The sequence below is a fragment of the Polyodon spathula genome, chromosome 6, assembly GCF_017654505.1.
Source record: "Polyodon spathula isolate WHYD16114869_AA chromosome 6, ASM1765450v1, whole genome shotgun sequence".
Classification (NCBI taxonomy): domain Eukaryota; kingdom Metazoa; phylum Chordata; class Actinopteri; order Acipenseriformes; family Polyodontidae; genus Polyodon; species Polyodon spathula.
In genome coordinates, this window is record NC_054539.1 from 33565916 (window position 1) to 33590113 (window position 24198).

At 36.4% G+C, this 24198-nt stretch overlaps 1 protein-coding gene across 6 annotated transcripts in view; it reads right to left on the reverse strand.

Annotated features, from left to right (window-relative positions):
* LOC121317136 (WD repeat-containing protein 26) overlaps positions 1-24198 on the reverse strand; it is a 104826-nt gene that overhangs the window by 28478 nt on the left and 52150 nt on the right. For all 6 annotated transcript variants that reach the window (XM_041252772.1, XM_041252771.1, XM_041252769.1 and 3 more), the window contains exons 5-10: positions 23566-23663; positions 23141-23297; positions 12102-12240; positions 8315-8455; positions 7653-7772; positions 2316-2461 (exon numbers count right to left, since the gene is read on the reverse strand). In XM_041252772.1, the coding sequence (XP_041108706.1) occupies positions 2316-2461; positions 7653-7772; positions 8315-8455; positions 12102-12240; positions 23141-23297; positions 23566-23663 (801 nt within the window). The remainder of the gene's footprint in view (positions 1-2315; positions 2462-7652; positions 7773-8314; positions 8456-12101; positions 12241-23140; positions 23298-23565; positions 23664-24198) is intronic.

The window sequence follows — 24198 nt, forward strand, 5'->3', positions numbered from 1 at the left end:
GTCTAAGAGATACAAATGGCAAAATCATAGAGAAGAAAAAAAAAAGGAAATACATTCAATGATTACTTTTCACAAGTTTTTACAAAGGAGGATACGGACAACATGCCCTCCCAATAGTACTCAAAGAAATGACAGAAGTTATTTACAAACTGCTAACCAAGATCATGCAGCTGTCTCTTGACACGGGTTTACCGACAGACTGGAAAATTGCAAACGTAATACTGATCCACAAAAAGGGAAACCAAACTGAACCACGTAACTACAGACCAGTAAGCCTGACTTCTATTATATGCAAACTTATGGAAACTATAATAAGATCCAAAATGGAAAATTACCTATATGGCAATAGTATCCTGGGAGACAGTCAACATGGTTTTAGGTAAGGGAGATCGCATCTAACTAACCTGCTTGATTTTTTTGAGGATGCAACATCGATAATGGATAATTGAAAAGCATATGACTTGGTTTATTTAAATTTCCAGAAAGCTTTTGACAAAGTCCAGCATAAAAGATGAATTCTCAAACTGAACGCAGTAGAGATTCAAGGAAACACATGTACATGGATTAGGAAGTGGTTAACATGTAGAAAACAGAAAGTACTGATTAGAGGAGACACCTCAGAATGGAGTGTGGTAACCAGTGGTGTACCACAGGGATCAGTATTAGGTCCTCTGCTATTCCTAATCTACATTAATGATTTAGATTCTGGTATAGTAAGCAAACTTGTTAAATTTGCAGACAACACAAAAATAGAGGAGTGGCAAACACTGTTGCAGCAGCAAAGGTCATTCAAAATGATCTAGACAAGATTCAGAACTGGGAAGACACATGACAAATGACATTTAATAGAGAAAAGTGTAAGGTACTGCACGCAGAAAATAAAAATGTGCATTATAAATATCATACGGGAGATACTGAAATTAAAGAAGGAATCTATGAAAAAGACCTAGGAGTTTTTGTTGACTCAGAAATGTCTTCATCTAGACAAATGTGGGGAAGCTATAAAAAAGGCCAACAAGATGCTTGGATACATTACAAGGGAAGTAATGTTAAAACTGTACAATGCATTAGTAAGACCTCATCTTGAATATTGTGTTCAGTTCTGGTTACCTCGCTACAAAAAGGATATTGCTGCTCTAGAAAGAGTGAAAGAAGAGCCACCAGAATTATTACAGGTTTAAAAGGTATGTCATATGCAGACAGGCTAAAAGAATTGAATCTGTTCAGTCTTGAACAAAGAAGACTACGCAGCGACCTAATTCAAGCATTCAAAATTCTAAATGGTACTGACAATGTCGACCCAAGGGACTTTTCCGACCTGAAAAAAGACACAAGGACCAGGGGTCACAAATGGAGATTAGACAAGGGGCATTCAGAACAGAAAATAGGAGGCACTTTTTTACACAGAGAATCGTGAGGGTCTGGAATCAACTCCCCAGTAATGCTGTTGAAGCTGACACCCTGGGATCAATAAGCTACAACAACCAAACGAGCAAGATGGGCCTAATGGCCTCATCTCGTTTGTAAACTTTCTTATGTTCTTATGTACTTTTATTATTATTTTATTTAACCAGAACTAGTCAGAATGCGGCTCATAGTGCTTTCATCACTGAGACCCACTTCCTCAGAGATTACTGTAGTGTTTCAGGCATTCTAAATTGGGTGAAAAATACAGTAGCTTGCTTTTTTCAAATATCTCTGTGGGATTTTCCCCACACTGAAAGCTGCAGATATGCAGGAGCAACTTGGAAAATGTGCGATTCCCACAATCCCGCGCTGAAGTTCAAGCCCTGTGTGAATACATGGAGCACAAAATCTACAGGGGCAAAATATATAGTTGTCTCCCCTGTGCCCTATGGGTTAGTTGCCTAAGGTCTCAATCAAGTTACAGTTCAACAAGAGGAAAGGGGGGGGGGGGGGGGGGGAGATTAAACAAATCAAGTATGTGCAAAATGTTTTCGTTTACCATAATATATAATATATATTATGATTATATATTATATAATAATATTTATCACATTTCCACATGAATCATAGGAATGGAACTGGGACAGGTCATTTAAACTTTCACCCATGGAAATGTCAGCTGCTTATGCAATTTTTGTATACCAAGCATTTCAAGTGGTCTAAAATAAAGAAACAAGTCAATATAGACATCCATTAACCTATTTAGGATTTACTTGGGTATAATGTTTTTTTTAATTAAAGAAAAATAAGATGGTTTAATTTTTTGTTTAGATCAGCTGTAGTTTCTGAAAAAAGCGTGTACAATCTCGATTCAGTTGCGGATAACAAAAGATGAACTAAGTACTCACATGTTCCTATCGGTAAGGTCCTCGAAATTGTAGCCCCGTATTCGCTGGTGTGTGTCAGAGGCCAGAACAGTCTTGCCATCACTTAAGCACCAGAGACACTGAACTCTCACCCCCTCCCATGAGTCCAGCAGGTTGCCGTCCAAATCCTATAAAGCCAAAACAACAGAAAAACTAAAACAAAAGCATTTACCTGTATTTGCTTTGCACGACTCCAAGCACTATTTGAACACTAAAACCATAATTAAATAGCAAAGTATTTGCATTAGCACTTGAACACTTTCTATTGCAATGTTTTCAGTTTGAATACACCAAGGTGATTAGATGTTTAAACGACACCTTAAAAGCTTTATTCATAAATCTTTCTAGTGTTCAATTTGTATTTCATGCTTAAAACCACTGGTTATAATTATTCACATATTTAACTATGTGGTAACATAACTTGCTAATGTGCAAATTCTGCATCATCCCCAGTCTCCACTGCCTGGCGCTACTAAGCAACTAAACAAGGTGTTTCCATTGATCACCCAAGGCAGCTGAGCCTTCGTTTGCATGTCATACTTAGTGTTCCACTTTTTCGGTTTTTATTTAAAAAAAAAAAAAAAAAAAAAAAACTTCCAGGAATTTTTGGGAGTTTATTTTGAATATATTAAAATAGAGATTAAAAAAAAAAAAAAAAAAAGATTAAAAAATGTTTTTTAATTGAAACATCTGTAAAAAATCAGGGGGAGAAAATCTCAGTCTATAGTTTACATGTAGAATATGATGTGTAGAAGCTCTGGTTTCTTATTAGTTCTTATTAATGTCCCTGGCATGTCTGATAAAGCACAATTTATGCAAGTCGAAGCCACATTTTCCCAAGTTAACTGGTACTTTGCGAACATTTCGGCAATCGCTGTCCTGACGGAAACAGTAACTACAGAAGATATGAACATGACATCAGCACCAAACAAGCCAGGTTTATTCGCCTTGAAATCAAAAATACAATTGATGGAACTGGGTATGCAAGCCATCAGAAAATGCATCAAAAATCACACTGGACATTTCCATCAGTGCATTCCATGTAAATTTACCAACTAAAGCATAATTTTTCTGTCAAATATTTATAATTAAGATTGTCGGCGATAGGCACTGTTTTAGCTGATGGACAGACAGTACTGTCGCACAGTCACTGATACATACCTCTGCAATAAACAGTGGCTATCCAGCAAAGCACAGCACTCTGACGAACCCATTAACATGTCATTCTGTGCTTTCTTTTTATTAAAGAGTGTGTAAAAGCTGCATAAATGGATTGTTTGTCTCTCAGTTCACTTTCTTCATTTAGTTTAATGTGTCGCTTATTTCTCAGTACGTTTTTATTGTCAGCGTGAACATGCACCTCAATGCATTAGTATTTGCAGTGCTATGCATCCTCTGCCTCATCTGACACACTTCTGCTATTTTTGCTTTTTGTATACTTCAAAATATTTGTTTTCTTTTGAATACTCAAAAACTGACTTACGTTTTCTCCCCATTCCTCATCCACTAAAAATATTATATTTTCATGTAAGTATTTCAGTTTAGTTTTTGATCAAGCTAGTTACCATGCCCAGCAATTGCAATAATCAGGCTTTCATTCGCCAACATAATCATGTGAATGTTTGTGAACAGGACTGCTTATTACAAAGAAAAACAGCATTTAATTGAATTATTGTGTACTTCCAATAGTAACGAGATAACATTGGCAAAAATCGGCAAAATATAAAAATAGGCAAAAATCAGGTATAAATCAGTAAAAACCGACATCCAGTAAAAAAAAAAAAATCTTGTAAATTTTTGGTAAAATTCGGAATAAACCGGAAACGCGGAACACTAATCACTTGATGTTGGGTACGTCATCACATAGAGGAGTTTAAGCTATTTGATTACGGCCATGATGAAACATGTGGAACTTGCTATATAAAAACACAGCGACGTTAGATTTAAAAAATAAAAAATAAATACATTTAATAAATAATGTAGCTGCATAGGTTATTAAAGAGTATGTAGCAGGGTTCAGAAAAATATAAGACACTTTGAAAAGAGTTCTGAAACAGACTTATTTTACGTTTAGCAGTTTTTAAGAGAAAACACAAAAACAAAGCTAAAAGAAAAATCGTATGTACTGCCACAATGCAAATAGCAATGAACGTCATCTCAATTTGAGCTTCCATTGCTTTATTTTAAAACGCAGTTTCCGCCGGTTTCTATAAAACAAACTAACACCATCCCACAATCCCTCAGTGACCTCTGACGCATGGCAAGAATTTCCCAGGTTGGACAGATTTTGAAAAAAGCACTGAAACGTCGTTTTGATTTTGGCAGTTAGCCATGGGCGGCCAAAGCCTGCTGTCCCAGGAAGTGGAAACGAGGAATTAGTCTTGCTATTACTTTCTTGCAATAACAATGGTTCAATATCCCTTAAATAACTTCAGTGGAAGTAGAGGTTAAATTATGGATTTAACAGTCATAATCAACATAGGTGCATGCAAGATGTCCTTAAACTAGTTCTTGAAAAAGTAGAGAATGTTAAGTTATCATAACCCTGGTTCCCTGAAAAAGAAATGTAACCATTACCAAATGGGATATATCTCTAATAGCTCAAATTACCTGAGCACTTCTCTCAAGCTGCTCTTTTAAGAGCCCCACTTGCATCGGGCATTGTCTCTGGCCCCCAGCAGAGATCAGTGACCGTCGCTAGGGGATCAGCGCCATTTTCTTTACAGACCTACTGTGTTGGAAGGAACGCAGCGACCTTTAAGGGTAATGGTTACAATTGTATTTCAGAGAACCACCATTGCATTGCACCATTGCAAGTGAAGGACCAGCAGATGTGCTAAAAAGGAAGATAAACTACCTTTCTGGCAGAGGACCGATTGAGGGTCCATAGCATACGGTCCACAGTACAGTGAGGGAGAGCCCCGAGTAACCTTAGCATTTAAACACCAGAAATCCAACTAAAATGTGTAGCTACCTACCCCAGGACTTAGTGGAACAATGAAAGTTGTTAAAAGGCTGAAGGAGTGGCTGCCCTTAACACTGGTCCCAAAAAATCAGGTCGGTAGAATCTGGTAAAAGTATGAGGCGTGGCCACACTGCAGCGTTGTAAATGTCTATGACAGCTGTGCCCTGGAATAACGTCCAAAAGATTGCAAGGCCTCTTATGGAGTGACTAGTGACCTTCTCCGATGGGGCAGATTGGCCAGATCATATGACTGTGTCTGCAATCCACCTAAACATGCTGCTGAGACAGGGCTTGTTTGTAACTTAGATGGGAAACAAACAAAATTGCTTTGATTGCCGCCAGCTCTGGGTGCGGTCAACATAATACGCCATTGCCCTAACTGGTAAGAGTATATGGAGCTTTCTCTCCTTGTCAGACTAGAAGGTGGATACAAGGCCTCCAATTGCCTCCAACTGACTGGTTGTTAATGAAAGCAGAAATGCTTTTAGGGAGAAAAGCAGGATTAGTGTAGAGTGTAACTTTAGATCTGGTCTCTGCAAAAAAAGAAACAGGCTTTCGCTGTTGAGAATACTTGGATTTCACCTACCTGCTTGGCGGAGGTAGTAGCAAGTAGGAAAACTGTCTAAGGACAGGTATTTCAGTTCTGCTGAATTTAGTGGCTCAAATGGCTGTCTTGTAAGTGTGTTCAGCACTACATTGAGCTGCCAGCGAGGGACAAGGTCCCTAGTCTTTTAACCTCTGAGCACCCTTCAAAACTTGTCCCACCAGGAAGTGTGCTCCTGGGAAGAGGGAGTCAGTTTTAATATGGCAAACCAATATAGCTGCCAGGTAGACCTTAAATGTGGAGGAAGATTTCCCTTCATCAAAACAGGTCAGAGTCAGCAGGTTGTGAAGGGATGGCAACTCTCACGGCTGCGCACAGGAGCTCTGCCAGTGTGGAGAACCAGGTCCTCCTGGGCCACTTCAGGGCTACTAACAGCACTTGAGCCTAGTCTTGCCTGATCTTCTCCATGCACAGTGGAAGCAGAGGCAATGTTGGAAAAGTATACAGCAGTCTTGGGCCACCTGTCGGTCGGTTCATCTATGCCAAGTGGGTGACCACTCTCCATTAGGGAATATCAATGGGGACAATGCGTGGACTCTTAGGTCACAAAGACCTCTATTTTCTTGCACCCATACTTCTCCCAGATGAAGTTCTCAGCCTTCGGGTGAAGTCGCCATTATGAACTGTGGGGCCGCCACCCAGGGTGGATCAATATGCGTCTCCCTTGCAGCACAACCAGACTGGGCATTTGCATCAGAGACTATGAAAGCCTCAGCAGACGGAAACTGGCCAAGGCCCAGTTTATCTGCGTCGTGTACCCTATATAGACTGTCCAAAGATCTGAGACAGCAGGAGCAGTCAACGGATGTGCCCAGGATGATTGCAACTCGGAAAACCGGTGGGGGGTGAACACTGGCGTATAGCAGTGGGAACCCTATCAAGAATTAATTTTCCTGTCCAAGTCCTCAGATGCAGCCAGGGACAAGGTGTCAGGCAACTGCTCCCTTTCCAGGCAGTTTATGTACTTGTTGTGCTTATCCACTGCCGGAATGTTTCTCTTGCAAGCTGCACAAGGGTGAAACCCAGGCATGGTGCAAAGTTGAAAAAATCAGTTCAGCTGTACAATGTATGTACACAAGCAGACAGCAACGCTGACTGGTGTTGAAAAATGTAGCACTGGTCAAATCGGTTTATTGGTACCAATTCTGGTTTGAGCCAGATGACTAGTACTGACCTTTGCACCAATAAAAGTGACTATTACCTAGTTTGGTACTGACCAGGTTATTGGTACCGGCTCTGGGATCGACCGGTACGGGCTCTGGTACTGATCATGTCACCATTAAAAGGCTCTGGTACTGACTGGTACCGGTGTCATGGGAAATTGGTAGATCATAAAAAAAAAAAAAAGTAGATATCGCCTTTACTGTGCATACGCGAATTTCTGAAATTAAAGGGAGTGTTCACACTGCCAGCAGGTATTTTCTATCTGGGAACTTTAATTGCTGAACACCCTGTATATCGCTGTTTTGTTTTAAATTGGTTACCATAACATTGTAAAACTGTTAAAAAATGTTGACAGAATCTTTATTAAAAGCAACAATTTACATGAAAATAATTCTAGAAAAAAAATATAATTTCCACTTAACTGTATTGAGAAAGGGGTTATACAAATTCCTACTCAGTTTTTATAAAATTTACACATTTACAAATATAATTGCACATAAAAATAAAGATGCATAGTTAGTCACATATACAAAATCGGTAATGGTTACATGTCACACTTGAAAGGGAAACAAATCACAGAACTTACACATTGATAAAACTGTCCTCTTTGTCCTCCAGTGACAAAACGCTTTCCATCAGGGTTCCATGCCACACTTGTTAAACTGTCTTCATGAGACTGACTCATTTTTGTCCGCAGCTCCCCGGTCTAATGAAATGGAAGAATAAAGGGTTAGCTTTACAGATAACAGGCATATTCTTTATATCTACCAACATTTTCACTAAGTAAAAATACATTTTATAAATGTGTATCATTTGGAATATTTCTTAAAAAGGAACTAAGTCAAAACAAATGGTCTTGTTTAATAACCCCCTTTCAGTCTAGGCAAAATCAGCCTTAGTTTCACAGCACTACTAAAGACTGAAACCAGCATTAGCTTATTTTTCTGAAATCAGACTCATTCACTAACATTAACACCTACAGTTATAATGTCTATATATATATATATATATATATATATATATATATATATATATATATATATATATATATATATATATATATATAAACACACACACACACACACATATATATATTACATGACCTCATTGTTTGTGATTTTTTAAAATTACTCTCCCAGCTATGTTTCTACTTGCAGTGCTTCAAACTATCTGGATTTCCAGCTATAGACAATAACTATGTTGAGTTAAAACCCACTTTAAAATGGTTTGTTTCATACATATACACACCTGTACATTCCAAAGCCACAGTTCAGAGCAGTCATCTGGACCGCAGGCTATAAGGTAATTATCGTCAGGACTCCAGGCCAGGTATGACACACCATAAGCATGGCCTTCTAAAGTCTTCAGCAGTTTCAGCTGGTGAGTTTCCTGCAACAGAAATCTAGCATATTAGAAATCTGCTGACAATAACATTGATATCCAATATCAAAACTGTTTTATAAAGTAACTGGCAATTTGCACATAACAAAATGCAATACCAAAAAGACAGAATTTGATTATATGCTTTTTATAAAACAAAAACAGGATTATTTAGTTTTTATGTTGTTCTATACAAACATGTTATTAGCAGTTAGACGCATACACAGGGGAAATCATACAGATAGCCTTACATTTGTTTGTACAGAGTTCAGTAATTTACTTGTATGTCATTATTTTTAAATTTTATGGTTTTATTTACCAAAATAATATTAAGAGATAAGTGACATTAGGAGCAGGGGTGAAGTGTTAAAATGTAGCAGTGTGGGAGGTTGCCACAATTTCCCCATAAACCACCACCCCCCCAGCAGTACCATATTCATTTAGTAATACAGACTATCATTGCTTGAGGTATCTTAATCTTAAGGTTTCTGGTTCTCGGTACTTTTACTCCGACTTTTCTACTCTCCTTTAAAAAAATTAGTTGATCCCTCTTGAGCCATTCATGTGTCAAATATAACCGAGAAATGTATTAATAGCAAAATTGATTTAATTTAATTTACAGGTTTATGCTTTGAAACAACTAAATCGTCTTTTAAATAAAAATTGGCCAAGACTTAATTGTTCATTTACAAGCAGAACATACAAACAAGACTGCAACATTAATGAGCGAATAATCTTTATTAAAGTATTTTATGCTGGACATGCTTTATTACAATTACTATGTGCAACTGTATTTACATTAATAAAGATGAGTCGCCTCTACTTTTAAATGAACAAGTAAAAAACATACAATTTAAAAAGCCCATTTGGTTGTTTCATAGAAAAACCTGTTAAATAAATTTTACTATTAGCATGTTTCTTAGTTGTGATTGAGATGCACAAGTGGCTTAACAGGTACCAGTTGAATTCTTAAAAAAGAGAGTATAAAAGGTCATGGTAAAACACAAAAAAACCCTAATTATTCTAAAGCAGCAGTATACACAAGGTTAGTACAGCTTTTACCTTTCAGTTAATGATAAAGACTTCATATTTATAAAGCGTCAAATATTAGAGACACCATTCACCTGAGTAGTAACTTATAATAAAATCACACACAAGAATTTCTTCTATTCATAAATAGCTTTCAAGCAAAAATGTAAAGCTGAGTGATTCAACATGCCCCCACCCCCTCTCGCCCTTGATATACTTTGCTCCAGGATCAAACAGAACTATCCCACTGGCGTATGGGTGCTGTGTTTGCTGGCTAGAATGATGGGTAATGTTACATAATCCACTTACATTAAAGTCGAATGGAAATGATACATATTTAGGGTTACGAATTTTTGGTTTTTATCTTGAAAAACATTTCCCAAGTATATATTAAAATAACGATTAAAAAAAATCTTAGTATACACATGTACAATAGGAATGGCTCAGTATATCAGCTTTTCGGTTTACCGCGGTTTAGGTACATCACGGTATTAATACCGTTCCTTTTATTCTGCACCGCAATTATCGTAATTCTTATACAATGGTTAACGCATTTTTCAACTGCAAACACACTTCTTCTAAATCAAGTGATGGTACTTGCAGCCTTAGCAAAGTGTCTGAGGAAGATGTTTTTGTAACTGATAATGTATTTTGATAATGGTTTTGAATGAAACGGTCAGCAACACAGAATGCACGTTTCAATTGCACCGTTACTTGCTGCTCTTGGCTGCTGTCTTTCTGATGTTACATGCAGCTTTTAGAAAAACGCCTTCTCCAAACCTTGCAGCACAGCCCACATTTTCAACATGCTATATTTACATTTGTCTGGATTATTAAACAGTCAGTTTAATGTAATTGACTAACATTAACTTTATTGTAAAATCATACATCACTTATCACAGATTTTGTACATTTTTTAAATAATGTATTTATTTATTTAATATAGCGTGGACAAGGCTGTTCACGACTATTGTATAATGATAAAATGTCGTTCGACTCCGCTAACAAGGTGGCAGCAGTAGTTTTAGTGGTTATTTGCATTATGATTAGCAGGTCACTTGTGATCTTTGCATTGTCCCTTTGGGGACGATGCAAAGCCGCAGCCAGCCTCCCGCAGTAACATTTCAAAGCTGATAAAACCAGGGGTTCACTTACTTTTTCAAATACCCTGGACTCAGTCTAATTCATACATCATTTTGTTTCAAAAGACATGGAATTGGTTAATATAAACCCTACTGGATATTTAAGAAAAGATTCAAAGCTGCTATCATGGTAAATGGAATTTCCATAATTATCTGTACTTATGGATCTTATAATTATTACTGTATTTATTTAACCAAAATAAACAACTCATCTCTGCTCTTAAATAATAACCTATGGTACATGTTTGTGTTTTAAGCAGTAAGACAGACAACTTTCCAATTCTATTTACCATCAGCTAACAAAGTACTTTATTTAATTTCATTTTTACACGCTAATGTTTTAACAAAACTACAGCACCACGTCATTTTAATTCTGATTGTCTTTATAGAAAAAAGAAAACGTATCAAGTTATTTGGCATAGTAAAATACTAAATACCAAATGTTTAAATCTTTCCATGAAAGGAAGTGTGTTTTGTTGGTTTTATTTTTGTGAATTACAGTAATTTCAGTGATTTACAGTCTTTATTTTATAACTTGCATGATGTACTTATGCAGTGATATTAAGGTTACCACGGTATTTTTTTTAATAGTTATCATACAGCGCAAATTTTATACTGTCCCACACTTTATCCACTAAATTTTATATTTTCGTGCAAGTATTTACATATTTTTTTTTGATCAAGTAAGTAGTTACTAAGCCCAGCAACTGGCACAATAACCAGACTTTGACTGGCCAACAAAAATCAGGTGATGTGTTTGTGAACTGACAACCTAAGTGCAACATTTGAACGTTATTTGATCTGCTGTTGGGATACTTATTACAATGTCAGAGTCCAAATAAAACAACATTTTAATTAAAATATTGTGTACTTCCTAGAAAACAGTACCAGACAGACAAAAAAATCAGTAAAAACCAATGCTCAGCTACAAAATTCATAATAAACTGGAAATGCTGAACAATACACATACCGTGTCTTGGCTTGCTTTACATTAAATTTAAGTGAAATCCAAGAAAGATTTCATTTAATATGTCTGCATTATATATCCACTGAATTCAAAAATAGTAATCTACTTAAGTAGTATGGGGTCTGCACTCCCCCCTGCCCATGAAGTGAGGACTTGGTGCTCCCACAGGACTACACCCCTGGACTAGGAAGTTGAACCATACACTCCCCTTATATTTTAATGTGAAGATTATAAGCAGAGGGTAACACTAACAGGTTTACTATTTAGATGACAATTAAGGTTGACAAATATATAAATGTCGCAGAATTTTCAGTTTATTTTTTGTTATAGCAGTTACCTGAAACAAAGCCTTCGGGGGTGGGGGGGGGGGGGGGGGGGGGGGGATCATAATTTTGTTTTTATATTAATTATTACTTTGTTTTTTTTTAGGAAATATACTGTATATGCAGTAACACTCATAACCCAAGTAACAGTGGGAAAATTACAGAACTATTAAACCATTCTGGTCTCAACTTACCGTGTCGACCTGCCATATAATAACAGTGGTATCTTTTGATCCTGTTGCTAGTTTAGTGCCATCATTGGAGAACTTGCAGAACCATACCTCATTACAGTGTTCTGTCAAGATCTGCTGGGTATAACAAGGGAATTGTTTCCTAGAAAAATGAAAGAATAAAAAATTAGGTATTAAAAAACATAAATTTTGCTATGCATAAATGCATGTATGCCTAATGGTATCTACATTAAAAGGTTTTTGAAGCCTGAATTTTATACTTATACATAAAATATGCTCAACAAAACAAGTATCTTGTGCATTAATAATTATAAGAAATAACTACTTTAACATACAGCACATTGCTAGAAAGATAAAGCACAACCAAAACTACAGTGGTATCCAGTGTATGGCCCAGTTTGTCTTGACCTAGTTTCTCTGACTGCTTCTGCAAACCTGGACAGGGTAATAGTACAGAGGCCACCTTTGGTTATTCTGGATGTGCCTGCCAGGTTGCTGAAATACAGACTTCAGGAAGGATCACTTAACATTTTGTAACTGAGTCTTTCTCTGTTGTGCCATGGAATGTTTGGAAAGAAAACAGGCATACAAACGGAATAAAGCATTTACACTATATGGATCAAATTATCCTTAAATGTTATATGCTTTTAAATGTACAGGGCAAGCTGTTTTTTGGGGGCTTGTGAAAGTTTCTGCTAATGCAGCCCCTATATTCCTCTCTATTATCCTCACTCAGGATAGCACAATAAGTGGTAATAGCCCCATGTACATATATTGAGTCTACTCTGGAGTGATCATACTCTTTGCAAGAACCGCACACTACCTCACCTTCAATACGACCATTAGTCACCTTTAAATAGCTTTAAACAGGAGAGGTAAGCTTGCTCAGGGAAAGAAATAAGGGACTGCTAGAAATTTTACTTTTGTAAAACAGCTTAGAAGTTCATTATAAAAACATTACCAGTTCTCTGTAGAATATAGGTTAACAATTTAAAATCAATAAAAGTTAGCCTGCATCACAAAATATCACCACACATGCAAAAATGCTAACATTTATCCAAAAATACAAACATTGCCACCTCCCTTCACCCCAAGTAATATCGGAAATCATGCGACAATTAATATGTAAAAGATTGCAAATAGGTACAGTTTTGATATTAATTGTTATAAGATTTAATAAATTTACTTGTTATCAAGACCAGGGAATGAATGATGTACATTCACAGACAAACAAATCTGGTAGAACAGCTAAAAACGTATTAACAATGCAAAACTGTCTATATAAACCCCTAGTGTGAATACATATTTTAATTACTGCACAATAGTTTGTTTTGTCATATCTATTTTCTTCAAGTCATATTTTCACTTTACTTTTGTAAAACAGCTTAGGAGTTCATTATAGAGAGAACATTGCCAGTTATCTGTAGAATATAGGTTAACAATTGAAATCAATAAGTTAGCCTGCATTGCTGCATAGTTTGACACATTTGTGGCTACTACAAGCATATTTCAAACTAGCGTATTGTATTTTCTATTGTTTTGGCCAGGTTACAGTATTTCAAATCAATGTTTTTATATAGCACCTTTCATGACAATGCCTTTACATGGGAAATTAACATGTACATCTTCCTATTACCAAAAGCTAAGAAAAAAAAAAGTGTCTTTAGCAGTGCTCATGGGAATGAGAGCCTCTCGCAACTAGTTCCAAAGAGGAGCACTAGTGGAGAAATTCAGACCTCCCAGGGTGACACACCTGGTGAAGGGAACAGCCAGCAGCTCTGAGCTTGAAGAGCTCAGCTGATGCCTAGGGATGCAGAAAGTCCAATAAATATTTAGGGCCAGTTCCCTGGACAGCCTTGGTCAACAGAAGCAGCTTAAAAATAACCCAATATTTCAAAAGGTATCCAATGCAAAGCTCCCAAGACAGATGTAATCCCAACCTGATATAGATGGTTGCTTATTTCAGGTTGGGGTCCTAATTATTATCTATATATACACACATGCACACTGCTTTATATGTTGCATTTTTCTACTCTGATGCATTATGAGCATCAACAATTTACTCAATGCCTCTACTAGTGTTTTCTACTATTTTAACAACCTTGATTTGCATAAAGTAGGAAAAACATTGAGTGAGAAAGCTCGCACCACTCGATTTTCAAGGTGTGGTATCCGAAGCATAATCAACAAGTACAGAGAAACATCATCTATAATTGAAAAACCCAGACTGGAACACCCGAAAAGCTGTCTAACAAGAATGAGCAATACCTGAAGATATTATCCTTAAGGAATAGAAATAAGGCAAGCGTTGAATTGACAAAAGAACTGCCAGAAGGCACTGGCTTCATTGTCAATCAAATCAACAGTATGAAGGTCACTCTTGAAATCAGCACTTAAGGGATGTGTTGCAGTAAGAATATCTCTGTTAATAAAGGGAACAAGCCTAAAAGATGTACAAGAACACAAATTGGACGATAGAACAATGGTCAAAGGTGCTTTAGACTGTTGACGGATGGGCAACGACACCTGTGCCTTCTGCCAGTTCTACTGTCAATTCAATGTTTGTTTTGCTGTATTAACATTGCACACATACAGCCTATAGAAAGTCTATACCCCCTTTCAAAATTTTCACCTTTTGTTGCCTTATAGCCTGGCATTAAAATGCATTCAAAGGTTTTTTTTTTTTTATTTACCTACACATCCTACCCCACAACTTTCAAGTGAAAATTTTTTTTTTTTTTAGAAATTTGTAGAAAATAAATTATAAATCAAAACCGAAATAGCTTGGTTGGATAAGCGTCCACGCCTCTTGTAATAGCAATCCTAAATTAGCTCAGGTGTAACCAATCACCTTCCAAAATCGCACACCAAGTGGCCTCCACCTGTTTTAAATTATAGTAATTCACAAGATTTCAGGTTAAATTCAGCAGTTCCTGAGGGTTCCCTCTGCTGGGTAGTGCATTTCAAAACAAAGACTCAACCATGAGCATCAAAGGCCTTGAATATCCCTTGCAGCACGGTCAAGACGGTTATTAAGAAGTGGAAGGTGTACTGTACCACGAGGCCCTGCCTAGATCAGGCTGTCCCTCCAAACTGAATGACCGAGCAAGAAGGAGACTGATCAGAGAGGCTATTAAGAGGCAAATGGCAACTTTGCAAGAGCTACAGGTTTTTATGGCCAAGACTGGTCAAACTGTACGTGTGACAACAATATCCAAAGCACTCCACAAATCTGGCCTGTATGGTAGGGTGGTAAGAAGGAAGCCATTACTCAAGAAAGCCGACCTTGGGTCCCGTTTGAAGTATGCAAATAACACTTTGAGATTCTGTAGCCATGTGGCAAAAAGTTTTTGTAGACTAAACTAAAATGGAACTTTTTGGCCTAAATTCAAAGCGTTATGTTTGGCGCAAACCCAACACAGCGCATCACCCAAAGAACACCATCCCTACTGTGAAGCATGGTGGTGGCAGCATCATGTTATGGGGATGTTTCTCATTGGCAGGGACTGGGGCATTTGTCAAGATAGAATGGAAAATGAATGGAGCAAAGTACAGAGAAGCCCTTGAGGAAAACCTGCTGCCATCTATAAGAAAGCTGAAACTGGGACAGAAGTTCACCTTTCAGCATGACAATGATCCAAAGCACACAGCCATAGCTACACTGGAGTGGCTAAGGAACAAAGGTAAATGTCCTTGAGTGGCCCAGTCAGAGCCCCAACCTAAATCCAAATCGAAAATTTCTACTTCTATATTTAAATCCATATTAATATATTTATATTAATTTGGCCTCCCCAGTGCATCAGCATGCACAACTTCTAAATGCATTTTGTTTATTTGTATGTGATATATTTATTGTAATTAATTAGTTCATTTTTTCTGTTGAGTCCAGCTGGTATAAGTGTTCAGTCCATTTACTTTCTGTTATTCTTCTATATGTCACATTGTCTAATTTTAGCTGTTCTAATATTACAAACTCATGCCCTTGACTGGTGAAGTTTAATTTTTTTTTCTAATTCTAATTAATGAAAGGTGAATTCTTTTATATAAAGTTGTTCCAGTATATTTCAACAAGGTCAGAGAGATTGTAAAAATGTATTAGTTTAAAGTGTCCGACAAGGTATTGTAACAAAAAAAAATGTCATCTTGTTTTTAGTTATGTTTGTTCTTATGTTTAATTCTATTTTTACTTTTGTCCATGTATTTACACACTACTTGTACAACTGCAAATATTTGTAGAACCTACTCTGTCAATTGAATGCTACAAATGGGGCCTTAAATACGTTTTAATTTTTCTGAATTATGTAGAATCCGCGTTTCCAAACTTAGAAACATTGGGCAAAAGTTTAGAGTAAGTCATTACTAATGGGACTCTCTTGACCTTTTTAGCTTTGTTTTTATAATCTAGTAGATCACCTCTTTCTAGTTTATCTACTTTTCTTAACTGTCTCTATAATTATTTATTTATAACATCTAAGATTTGTTTTTAACACATTTCTTTGTTTTACAGTGTCACCTTCTTTAGAGCATATTCTTATTCCTAGACCTTTTCGGACTGTCCTTTTAGTGTGTATTGGATGTGCAGAGGACATGTGTAAATAATGGTGCATGTCAGTAGGTTTACAGAAGAGGTTAGTCTCATTTGAACCTTCAAGTTTTACCACTAAAATTATATTTCTTTTATGTCCATCATAGGTCCACCTTAATATTACCGAGTATTTAATTTGCCATTTTATGAAATTGGCAAAGAGACTTTCAAACCCCAAAAATATCACCTACAAACAATGTATTCTAAAGGTTATTTTTCCAATCCATATACATATACCTTTCCATTCTATTCCATATACCTTTCCATTCTATTCCTTAAGGATAATATCTTCAAGTATTGCTCATTCTTGTTAGGCAGCTTTTTGGGTCTTCCAGTCCTGGATTTGCCAATTGCAGATGATGTTTCTCTGTACTTGTGGTATCTGAAGCACAATCAACACCTTGAAAATCGAGTGATACAAGATTCGAGTAAATTGTATACACATACATAGATACACACACACACACACACAGGCGATCCTCGACTTACGACACTTCAATTTATGATGCACAGCACTTACAACTCTTTAACATTATTACCCTGCTTCGAGACTATGACATCGATACGGCATTTACGACACAGCGAGACCTGAGCAATGCGTCATGTGCACATGCTCAGTGTCCAAACCACAGTACCTGCTGTGGTCGCCCTGACTTAGTCTAGTGTTTTGTTTTATGCATGTAACTTTTTATTTTATTTATTTATTTTTTTTTAAGAATTTATTTGCCCTTAACAATGACTGATAAGAGCAATGGACTCAAAACGAAACCTAAGCTGTGAACTCTGTCACATGACGAGGGGCTTAACTTCAGGCGATCGTATTTCCTGCTAGGAGTACCGCATACACACACTGAATACGTCATCAGAAAGCCCCTAGTCTGTACTTTTAAACAAGCCAGGTAGGTGTCTGAGTCATATGAACGTAACCACCGGGCTGAGGGTAAAGATTTAAATAAATATTTTCATGAGTACAATATAACGGGTCATTTTTGTAAAACTGTATTATCTGGCCAAAAAGTCAGAAATGTAACCCCAATTTATATTTATACTTTGACTTATGACGCTTCAACTTACAACGCAACTTCCAGGAACCAATTGTGTCGTAAGTGCAAGGACTGCCATATAATATATACACACACACACAACCATCGACTATCAGTATCGGCCAAGAAAATCTTATTGTTGCACCCCTAATGCAATGATTATCTACCAATACTGATAGCATACCGATAATAAATAGACACTGCAGGTAAACTACTAGAACAAGACATATTCAAACTGTTTTATAATTATACATATTAAACAAATAACAGATAGTGTTTACTTGTATTTATGACAAAAACAAACAGGTATTGTTTAATTGTTGCATTTACTTCAGAAAATCAATACAAAGAATCACGTAGTATTATATTGAGTGCTTGTCAGAAATTATACATTTAATTTACAACAGTCACACAAAAGTAACACTTTGCATTTGTACTAGTAAAAACACTTCTGTAGAAAAAATATATGTGACATTCTTTATAGCCACTTGCTGTCAAACATTGCGTATTATAACTTCGACCTGTACTGTAATAGAAAGGAAATGTAGACTACGCAATGTCAACTACAACGTTAGTTAAATTCTTATTTTAAGCGTACACTGCTTAAAAATGCAGCCCAACTTAAATTGTTCATTTAATCAAAAACAAAGAGGTCATGAAAATATCTGGTTACACAATTCAGTCAAACTTGAATTTGTTACTAAACAAGACAGATCAGTAATCAAATCCAGCATCAAAATGCCGCCCCGATACACCCGCAACAAATGCAGATTAAGACAAACAGAGCAAGATAAACAAAAATTACAAAAGGTAATTCCCACTTAATGTTTAGAGAGCAAAGAACTCCTTGGAAGTTAGGGACATTGTTGTCATTGCTGCTGTAGCTGCTTTTCAGGGAAACTGTTTACATTCAAGTATTTGATCAAATGAGCTACGGAAGAGGACCCAAGGTGATGCCAAGCTGCCAAAGAGACAGAGACGGAGCACAGTTTTGTAACTATCCACGCATCGATGCTGCATTTAAACAATAATTTTCCTGGTTAATACTATTTTCTTACAAATAATAAATACCCCTATATTTATTACAGTTTTGTCAGCCTGAAACCAACCACAAAGCATTACTTAGTGTGAATGTTAGTCTGGTAACTGTATAGACTACATTGTGTACTCTAAACCATGAAGAATAATAATAAATAATAATAATAATAATAATAATAATAATAATAATAATAATAATTTAGGCTTCAACTTTAAGCATCAGAATATTCTACTTGCAGTTCTTCGTTGGATTTACTGTAGCATCAAGTCTGTTCTGCACACAACTCGCTATCCTATTGTTTTCAGAAATAAAAAAAATAATTAAAAAAATCCAAAAACCACTGTTTTGAGACATTTACATGTGATGAGTTTGTCTATACCTTGTGAATGTACTTTGTCTATACTTGGGTCACTACCCCATCGAGCTGGTATTGGCAGGTCCAGATGAGTATTACTAGACTCTCATTTGTATTGAGTTTTTACTATTACAGATACCTGGAATGGACCCCTTCTGAAAAGACGAGAGCAGATTGAATCTTTTGTAAAAACTATGTGCGTAACCAGGGGGGGTTGGGGGGTGCCGAGGATACAGATAATAATTGGGCACACTAAATTGGGGAGAAAACCGGGGTAAAAATACACATATACATATGCGCATATATATATATATATATATATATATATATAGACACAAACATATACACGTATTACACAAACATATACATGTATCACACACACATATATACACACAGAGTGGTTTGCATAAGTATTCACCCTTCTACAAAGTTTTCACATTTTATTGGCACCTGAGTGTACTAACCCTAACCACAATGCTTTCAAATTAGACTTTACATGTAGAATCTACACAAACTATTCCACATTGATAAATTTTAAAAATGCATACAGAATATAAATAAGTAAGATTTACAGTCTAAAACAGATTAACACTAGAACCGCCATGCGGGTCATTGTGACCGATATTGCATTTAAAATGTTCATTACTCTTCCATTGTAAGTCGTATGTGTATGTCCGTTTATATGAATTAAATATACAAATTAAATATCCTGACGGCGTCTGATAGCCAGAATGGCAAAAATAATAAAACAGTTCTACCTAGAACTGCCACACGGGTCAATATGACAATACATTTTTTTTTTTTATATAACGTAAGATATTCTATTTTTGTGAATGCAATAAACAAGACACGCCACCTCCTAGCAAACGTGCTTTTTTTTTTTTTTTTTTTTTTTTTTAATAGTTGATTTGTCAAAATGCCAACTCAGTGAAAGCTTAGTTGCTCATTTTTCAATGTACCTGGGAGACAATGATCCTTCCTTTTGTTCCACAAATACAACTGGCAATATATGAGAAGGAAATATTTGATCTTGAAAGTAGTTATTTTGATTGGAATACGGAAAGCTGCACTCAGATGCATAAAACAAACTGAAAAGACAGGTAGGATAATAACTTGTGCCTAATATGAAACTTATTTTATATAAGTATTTTTTTGGTTTTCTAGTTTTGTGTGTACATATACCCATTTACACCTGCACACAAGTGTATGTACATATCCATTACTTTATTATATTTTTTCACTTTGTAGACGTGGTGTATATGCACTCATTATAAAAATAAAGCATTTTATGTTTAATCTTCCATTTAAATATGGTGTTTCTGTGATGCAAATGTTAGGTGTGATGTTCATGAATATAACTTTTCAGTTGTATCAAACAATATGTCTTTCATTTTCATAACAAAGGAGTTAAAAAATGTATGTGTCAAAGTGACCCGCATGGCGGTTCTAGGTAGTTTGAAAATCCGGCGGTTCTAGTGTTAATCTCAGTTGCATAAGTATTCAACCCCTTTACTACTGCAGCCCTGTATCAGCTCAGGTGCAAATAATTTGTTTGAAAGGTCACAAAATTAGTGAAATGGTTTCAGCCTGTGTGTACTCAAAGTGGTTTACCTTATAGATAATTTCCCTCAGGTATATAATGCTTTCAAGCTGCAACTCACAGTGATCCAACAAAGCAACCATGAAGACCAAAGACCAAGGCACAGAGCAGGAGAAGGGTACAAGATAATTTCAAAAGGCGCTGATTATCGTTCTCAGAACAGTCAAGTCCATCATTAAGAAGTGGAAGATGCATCATACCACCCAAACACTATCCAGATCAAGTCGCCCTCCCAAACTGAGCAGCCGGGCAAGCAGGAAACTGGTTCGGGATGTCACTCTGAAGCCAACAATGACCTTGAGAGATCTGCAAAGTTCTGAGTCTGAGATGGGAGTCAGTGTTCACACATCAACAATAAGTGAGTCCCTACACAAAGCTGGCCCGTATGGATGGGTGGCAAGAAAGAAGCTTCATCTCAAAAGCACGTATGGAGTTTGCAAAAAAGCATGTAGATGACACTGCAGACATTTCAGCAGGGACTGCAAAGCTTGTCAGGTTAGGCGAATTCTTGAGGAAACCTGTTTGAGTCAGCCAAGACTCTGAAACTGGGGAGGAAATTCACATTTCAGCAGGACAGTGACCTGAAGCACAAAGCCAAAGCCACACTGTAGTGGTTGAACAAGAAGAGAATTAATATTCTTGAGTGGCCCAGTCAAAGTCCTGACTTGAATCCAATCAAATTTATGGCGAGACTTGAAGATTGCAGTACATCGACGATCCCCAACAAACGTATCAGTACTTTCCCGTGAAGAATGGGCAAACATCTCACCATCCTACTGTGCAAAGTTAGTAGAGACCTATCCAAAAAGGCTCATAGTAGTAACTGCTGCAAAAGGTGCTTCTACCAAGTACTGACAAGGGGCTGAATACTTATGCAACCAGTACATTTCATTTTGTACATTTTCTTTGCAAGTTTTGCTGACATTTAACCTCCTCCTCATATAACAGTGTTCAGTTTAACCTCTACAGCTTTGAATAAAAACCAAAAAAAAAAAAAGCTCTGAAGATGGTCAAATGACCGAAACGCTTGCACTTGTATTGAGCACTTAATTTGCTTGTTCTTTGGTTAAATGAAATAATGTTTTTTCTTTGATTGTGTAGTGGTTTCCTTGTTACCACTCTCCTGATCAGTGTGCGGATCCTTTTTGACTTCTGCTACTGTATGTAATTGGTGCTCTACGCACCTGGTTTCATTTGTTTGGACTTCGTTTTTAAGGCGCAGTAAGAACTTTATTCAAGACTGAAAAACTGTGCATACATTATTTGTAATTCAACAAAATGTGACATTATTGGTAGAGGGTGAATACTTCTTCAAACCACTGTATATTTAACACCTTGGTAAAACAAACAAACGAAAAACACTAGCACCTATACTACCATTGAAGCAGTAGTATGCCGCTGAACCCAAGTAAACGCAGGAGAAATTTGCACAGTGATTGGTTATGACTTTGGCTTTCATGGAGGAAGTGACACACGCATGGGGCCGAAGAGGATTACATCAATGACCTCTAGGTAAAAATAATGATAATAATAATAATAATAATAATAATAATAATAATAATAATAATAATCTTTCATTTTACATAGCACCCTTCACACCAAGGTGTCAGGGTGCTGAACAATGAATCTGGGTAAGAGATCAGTTTGTTCCACCTGACCAAGCAAAATGGAGACCGGGAGTTCACTGTGTGGAGTTCATCAGATGAGGCAAGAATATTCACAAACTTTTTTTTTTTTTTTTTTTTTTTGAGAGAGAGAATACATCCCCAGTCATATGACCTAATGCAGTGAACTCATTGGTTGATAACTTTAAAACTTGCGAATGGATATAATACAAGGGAATTGCATTGCAAAATTTTAAACATGCTTAAACTTTGCGAGCCGCTCCTGTAAAATCGCATCGCAAAGAATTACACACTGCCACTGAATAATATGACTATTTGGTAAAAAATGTAAAATTCAGTAAAATAAATTGATGCAAAAATCAATTATCGATTATTGTTCCAACACTAGTACATTCATTACCGCTACTTCAACCTGTTCTAAAGTATGGCATTAAACAAAAAAGGTAAATACAATTAAAAACAAACCAACACAAATAAACCCATCAACAGGTTTGCTTAGTCTTATAAATTTTAGTAAAAATGTTTTATAAGTTTAGGGGTAGAACAACAGAATTGTAGATGTAATTACTCCTGGATCACTTGTGAGGGGTAGAATTTTAATTATCTAGTTCTACAAACATACATCGAGCTAGAACTCATACATTAACCATCTCATCTTTCCTAGTAAGCCAAAGAGAGAAGATGCATTACGGAAAGTGATTTTCTTTCAAAAGGAAAATAATTGGAGAACAAAATGGATTTGCTTGCAACTCTTAAATATAAAGCCAGAAAATACACACTGGACTCATGCCTCACCTACTGCAGACATGATCTATGAGCAGCGAGACTGAATCCAGGCTACCATCAAGTTTGGTATTATGGTAGAGGCACCGATCCCGTTGCAGTTCCACTGCCTGACGCAGTAGTGTCTGTAAACGGCGAGGAGGCAACATAACTGATGGAGGCAAGTAAGCTTTAGAGAGAAAAAAAAAAGAAAAAAATTAGTGGATTGCTTAATTAGTAAATTATAAATGCAGTCTGGCAAATATCTGCACACAGCTATAATTTAATTCCTATAATTAAATGACAGAATTTTGCAAGGACAGAAAAGTCTTTTAAAAGGTCTTGACTCAAGACATCTTCAAATACTCCGATGCTTAATTTTAAATTTAAAGTTTGTGTTTCTATATACCAACGTGGCAGTAAGATTTTCCTATAAATAAAAACACAGTAAAACTCACTCTGTAATTTGTCGAGAAGTTTAGACCGTGAAGCTGTCCCTTTTCCTTCCCATTCTGCCTTTGCACGTAGATCCTCAGCATGGCTACACATTAAATACCTGCACAAAAGAGGAAAATCAATGCAATTAAAGTAGAATTCAGACAGTACACAGTGGGCACCACATGTTCCAACCATTGTCACACAAAATCTTCTGGTAGAATATGTAGCACAATTGAGGTTGTTGAGATGTGTGATTTGTTTAACTAGCCATTAGGTGTTTTGCATGACAGAAACTGGAATTTCAAGAATTGTAACTAAGAGAAGGGATGATACCTTTTATTGGACTAACTAAACAATAAATCACAAGCTTTCAAGACCTCAGGAGGTCTCTTGAGTTGAAAGTAGAAAAGAGACTGATACGGCTACCATTTCACCTATCAAATATTCAACAAATAAATCTGTTCACCAGCAGGTATGTCACAAGATGAAGATCATGTTACTATGGAAGCCGACCATACTGTGCTGTACGTGTCAAAAACTGGTTAGTGCATGTTTGAAATATAACCTTATAAATACATTAACAAATCAAAGTTTAATACATATTTAATCTAAATACAGTAGCTTTTAAAATTGACTCAGATCAACATGTTCTA